The sequence below is a fragment of the Hyperoodon ampullatus genome (genome assembly GCF_949752795.1).
Source record: "Hyperoodon ampullatus genome assembly, chromosome: 18".
Classification (NCBI taxonomy): Eukaryota; Metazoa; Chordata; class Mammalia; order Artiodactyla; family Ziphiidae; genus Hyperoodon; species Hyperoodon ampullatus.
The window spans coordinates 12,951,563-12,957,607 of NC_136931.1; the positions used below are offsets into that span (position 1 = coordinate 12,951,563).

The following is a 6,045-nucleotide window of genomic DNA, read 5'->3' on the forward strand; positions in this document are numbered from 1 at the left end:
GCTGGCTGGTCTCCCTGAGGAATGGTGCCATGTGGCAGATTCAGTGTCGCTGTAGGGTGGACACTCAGCAGTGGCAGTAGCTAGGTCAGCCTTAGTGAGTGGGTGTCCATGCCGGTGGACCTGTTACTAGCCTCTCCCCTACTGCCATTGTGCCAGTGCTGGGGGGGGTCTTTGACAGAGGCTGGCCGATGACTGCTGGCTGAATCACACTGTTTACTTGGTTTAGTCTCTTCCATGGTAGATGCTCTCTGGTGGGCGTTAACACATGATACATGTGCTATAAAGACCTCACTTTGTGCCTAGTCCTCAAGATCCATCTATGTGCCTCTTCTCCAAACCTCCTTGACCCTGATGTTCCAAGCTCCTCATAGGCCCCTGACCAACCAGCCAAGCCATTCACCATTGCCCATGGGCCCACATATATTCTTCTATTGGACCCCTTTTCTTTCTACAAAAGGGGACGACTAGATGCATGACCTGGAGCTCTGCCAATCGGGAGGATCTCAGGGTTACCCCCAAGTGGGGCTGTAGTACAACAGTACATCTTCAGCTCAAACCCTCATGTTGAGCCAATCCATTCATGAATCAAGCTTGAACTTTTTCCTCCTCCATCAGCTGGTCATAAGAGTTCCCCCATACGGCTGTAGGTGTGAGCTGAGGGAAAGGTACTGGCCAAGCAATGGTGGGTGACATGGGGGTCTGGGCCACCTACTCATGCAGCTCACTTTGCCCTCTGGCCCTGCTTGTGCCCAATTTTCTTGTCCCCCTTTTTGTTTTGGACCTGCCTGACTTTATGACTTGGTGGGTCTGATAGAAGACAGCTCATGACAGCCAGCTCTGGTCACATGATCACTCAATGATATCTTGTAGTCACACTCACCCTCTTAACCAGGACCCAACAGTAGGCCGGGGCAGTTTTTTGTATAGTGTGTAGGTCTCTGTTGCAGATGTCATGACCCTGCTCCAGAACCTTAGGAATCTCTATCATGTCTCTTCTTTTTAGGGTTTGCCACAAAACTCTACCTGGCATCTCTCCTCCATCCATAGATACCTCTAGTACCAACAGCTACATGTGGCTAACGGCTACCATATTGGAAAGCACAGATACAGAACATTTCTATCAGTTCAGCAAGTGTATTAGACAGTACCACATCTAGATCTAACAGTTTACAAGAAGTACAGAGGCTGGAGAAATATATTAAACAATCTCACAAGGATACAATCATCCAAAAACAGAATGCGGAAAATTCTACAGAACAAGTGACCCAGTTTCTTTAACAAATAAATGTCATGGAAGAATGGGGGAGAGGGAAACTGTTGTAGATTAAGAGGCTTATGAGACACATTAACCAAATGCATTGTGTGGACTTTCCCTGGATCTTGATTTGAACTAACCAACTGTAAAAGAGATGTTTTTTGAGATAAGCCAGTTAAGCAACACACTGAGAATGGAAATGTGGGCTCATTCAAATGTGGTTGGGGAGAGAGACCCAAATAGGAGTTTGTATTCCTGGTTTGACTGGGAAGAAAAACAAAGCCAGAAATAGCTTTATCTCAGTAATGTTAGCAACACGCTTCTTCAAATTTGCTGTGGGAGGAAAACGGAGCTTGGAATACTTTCAAGAGCAGCAGCCACATCACTCCCCTTGATCCTGGGATATGCCCAGTGGGAGAGTGGAGACAAAGGGATGCGACAGTATTTTCCTTCGCTTATATGGCAAACTGCTGCTCATGCTTAGCACTCCTCTTCCAGGAAGTCTTCCTGGCTTGCCTTACTGCCCTACCCCATCCTAACCCCCAAGAGCCTCCCTGTGCTTTCCTCCTCATAGCCCCGATCAAGGCCTACCCTAACTGTGACACCGGAGCTGGGACTTGCAGGGTGAGAAAGGTCAAGGGTGTGTTCCAAGCCCCTGAGCCTTGGTGGAGCTCTGGGTATTCAGACCACAAGAAGCCACTGCATAGTCTTAAGCCAGGAAGTGGCGGCTGTTGTGTTTCCCTTTGTGCTCAGTAAGCCTCACCTCTCCTTTAAGAAGTACTGACTCAGCGAGGGCTGGCAGGGCCACCTTAAGGCCGTGCCACCTTAAGCAGCCCTGCCCCCAGCACAACCAATAGGCTGGGGTGGTCACCGGCTGTTGCCCAGCTATGGCCAGCCTGCTCCGGGCTGCAACTTGGGGGATGTTCCCCTGGAGGGGCTACTGCTCCAGGGGGACGCAGGTAGGTGGGAGGGGAGGAGCCCCTTAGAGGGTGGGGGGCCCCCGATGCCGAGTTCTGGCCAGACTCTGTGCTGCCCCAGCACCAGGAGACCTTGAGCAGAGGCTCGCTGGGCTCACCCCAGGTCAAATGTGGGTGTTCAGTGAGCTGGGCCGAAGTCCTCACAGCTGCCATGAGTGGGGCTGGGGGGTGTCAACTGAAAGATTTGTGGACTCTAGGGCACCCCTTTGAGGCCCCGGAATACACACACATTTTGAAAGAATGCCTGGGAGGCAAGGAGCTGGATTCTAGGCCAGGCCCTGTCCTAGACTTGCTGGCCTCTTTTCCTCATCTGTAAAATGGGAAGAAATCCCCAGAAGGGCTCCAAGAGCCCTATGAGCCCCCAGCCGAGGCGGGGTAGGGATGTGGGTGCCTCTGTTCACAGGCAATGGAACCCCCACTCCCACCCCTCCCACTGGCCAGGTGGCTCCAGGTATCTTTGAGTGACCCTGCCAATGTGTTTCTCCCCTGCAGGGCAAACTCAGCGAGGGCTTTGTGGAGGCTCTGAAGGCAGTTGTGGGGAGCCCCCATGTGACTACTGCTGCTGCGGTCCGAGAGCAGCACGGGCACGATGAGTCAATGCACAGGTGGGCTCCGCCACCCCCCTGCATCAGGACCGCTGGCTGGGAGTGAGGGTCTGGGTTACCTTCTGCCCATCAACCCCCGCCATCTGTTTTGGGGCGCTCTGGCATTCTCCACCTCTCCTCTATGCCCCAGAAGGGTGTTCTCGGCCCCTCGTCCACTGTGCAGCCTCAGGCCCTGCAATACCTTCAAACTTGAGCAGGACCAGAGGGTACCACACACCCCTACATTGCTGAGGGTCTGGTTCCAGGTGCCAACCTCCGGACGCCGTGGTGTGGCCCCAGAATGTGGAGCAGGTCAGCCGGCTGGCAGCCCTGTGCTATGGCCAAGGCGTGCCCATCATCCCATTCGGCTCGGGCACCGGGCTTGAGGGTGGAGTCTGTGCCGTGCAGGTATGTATGGTGGGTGGCCTCCTCCCCTGGCCAGGCTCTAGCCCCACCACACTTGTCACACCGGCAGCTGCCTCCTCCACCACACCAGCCTGGCTGGCCAGGTCCAGTCCTCCTTACCTGCCATCCTGGGGCTCTGGTCTGGCTGCGGGGAGGTCGGCCACGAGCTGGGGTCTTGGGGGCTGTGTCCTGGCGAAAGATCTAGGTCAGTTACCGCTTGAACGCCCTCCGCCAGGGCGGCGTCTGTGTCAATCTGACCCACATGGACCGAATCCTGGAGCTGAATCCGGAAGACTTCTCTGTGGTGGTGGAGCCCGGCGTCACCCGCAAAGCCCTCAACTCCCACCTGCGCGACAGCGGCCTCTGGTTCCCTGTGGGTAGGCTGGGGCTCCAGGACTTTCCTGGGCCTGGAGGGCTCCCTGGTGGCAGGGCTGTTTCTGGGGCTTGGCGGGACCCCTCTGCCCACGGGCAGCCGCCCCAGGCTTCCTTCTGCCTGCCCTCTGCCCTCCAGACCCAGGTGCAGACGCCTCTCTCTGCGGCATGGTGGCCACCAGCGCTTCGGGCACCAACGCTGTGCGCTACGGCACCATGCGCGACAACGTGCTGAACCTGGAGGTGGTGCTGCCGGGAGGGCGGCTGCTTCACACTGCGGGTCCCGGCCGTCACTTCCGGTGAGCGCCCTCTACCGGCGGCAACGGGGGCCTCCTGGAGAGGCGGGTCATGAAACCGCCCTGTGGGCCAAAGCCGGTGGTCCAGAGGCCGATTTGGGCTGTGCCAGGGAATGGCTGCCTGGGTGGCAGTCTGCACAGAGGCGGGTGTGCCCAGACCTCAGGCTCAGCTCCCCACCTGGCTTCTGGCCAGAAATCCGTCGTCACGTGGCCTGGGCACTCACCTACCTCCTGTCCCCGGGGACCCAGGAAGAGCGCAGCTGGCTACAACCTCACCGGGCTGTTTGTGGGCTCCGAGGGGACGCTGGGCCTCATCACGGCCGCCACACTGCGCCTGCACCCTGCCCCTGAGGCCACGGTGGCCGCCACCTGTGCCTTCCCCAGCGTCCAGGCGGCCGTGGACAGCACCGTACACATCCTCCAGGCTGCAGTGCCCGTGGCCCGCATTGGTGAGCCTGGGATTGGGCCGTCCAATTGGGCCTCCCCAGAGGAGGCCCCCTTTGAAGGCCACGCGTCACCTCACGTGGCCTCTCCTTGGTCCCAGAGTTCCTGGATGACGTCATGATGGACGCCTGCAACAGGCATAGCAAGCTGAACTGCTGCGTGGCGCCCACGCTCTTCCTCGAGTTCCACGGCTCCGAGCAGGCGCTAGCAGAGCAGGTGCAGCGCACAGGTGTGCTGGGGTGCTGTGGGCGGCGGGGGGCGGGGCGGGGCGGGGCCCGGGCTGCCCCAGAGTAGGGCCTGGTGTCAACCCCACCCCCCCGCCCCCGACAGAGGAGATCATCCGGCACAACGGAGGCTCTCACTTCTCCTGGGCCAAGGAGGCGGAGGACCGCAGCCGGCTCTGGGCAGCGCGGCACAACGCCTGGTACGCTGCCCTGGCGCTGCGGCCGGGCTGCAAGGTGAGCGGGCTGGGGTGGACTTGGGAGCCTTTCCTCAGCCTACTGCCCTATTGTCCAGGGCAGCAGGCAGAGGCCCCGGTGGGCAGGACTGCCAAATCCTCGGGAGGGAGCCCCTGCCCCAAGCCAGGCCCTGGGTGCAGGGACCGAGCAGGGGCAGTGTGAACACAGAAGGCAGGCTTCCTGGAGGAAGAGGTGGTGAAGCGGAAGGTGGTAGCCAACAGGAAGGGGAGGCTGGGCTCCAGGTGCTGGGGGGCCTGCACGGTAGTGGGGGTGGGGAGCAGGATGAGAGCCCTGGGAGCCTAGCCGGGCCACTCGCCTTGTTGTACAGGGGAAACTGAGGCTTAGAGACAGCAGGCACGTTCATGTGAGAGGCCGAGCCCCCTGAGCCCATTCGTACCCTTGACCCCTTACCTCCCGGGCAGGCTGGGTGAGGGAGGGAAGCTCACCGGCCTGCCCCGACTCAGGGCTATTCCACCGACGTGTGTGTGCCCATCTCCCGGCTGCCGGAGATCCTGGTGCAGACCAAGGAGGACCTGCAGGCCTCGGGACTCACAGGTTCTGCCTGCCCCATGCGGGGCGCGGTGGGAGGGTGGGGGCGGGGCTGGGGCAGCAGCTCTGTCCTCTGGGCCCCTAGGAACCATCGTTGGGCACGTGGGTGATGGTAATTTCCACTGCATCCTGGTGGTAGACCCGGAGGACCACGAGGAGCTCCTCAGGGTCAAGGCCTTTGCAGAACAGCTGGTCAGGTAAGGGCAAAGCGGGAAGCAGGGTCGGGGAGAGCTGAGGGAAGTGGGAGGGGCACCCGCTGAGGACCTCTTCCCGCTGCTTCCCAGGCGAGCACTGGCACTCCATGGCACGTGCACGGGGGAACATGGCATCGGTCTGGGCAAGCGGCAGCTGCTGCAGGAGGAGGTGGGCACGGTGGGCATTGAGACCATGCGGCAGCTCAAGGCCACGCTGGACCCCCGAGGCCTCATGAACCCAGGCAAGGTGCTGTGAGGGGCTCGGAGCACCTGGCCCACAAGCCCCCAGAGAGTGGCACCTCCCGTTCTGGAACCTGTTTTCCCGCCACGGAACAGCTCTGCCTTTGCCTAGACCCTGCAGGGGTCTTCGCCAGCCCGCTAGCCCTTTTATCCAAGCCGAGGCCAGAGAGAGGAGGGAGAAGCCTGGTCGGCCGTCTTCTCCCTGGCCCTCTTGCTGGCCTCAGGAGCCTTTGGTCCAGTAAATGGCTCAGGGTCATTCCCAGTGAAGCTG

The 6,045-nt window shown here is 59.7% G+C and overlaps 1 protein-coding gene across 1 annotated transcript; it reads left to right on the forward strand.

The window, feature by feature from the left end:
- Window positions 1-2,142: 2,142 nt before the first annotated feature.
- On the forward strand, window positions 2,143-5,790 carry LDHD (lactate dehydrogenase D; the record flags this gene model as incomplete). The annotated part of the gene is made up of 11 exons (XM_079723407.1): window positions 2,143-2,214; window positions 2,725-2,837; window positions 3,083-3,224; window positions 3,457-3,598; window positions 3,733-3,892; window positions 4,139-4,338; window positions 4,434-4,562; window positions 4,664-4,791; window positions 5,256-5,346; window positions 5,426-5,537; window positions 5,625-5,790. The coding sequence occupies 11 exons, from the start codon at window positions 2,143-2,145 to the stop codon at window positions 5,788-5,790; spliced, it is 1,455 nt and encodes a 484-aa protein (XP_079579533.1).
- Between the last annotated feature and the right edge of the window lie 255 nt (window positions 5,791-6,045).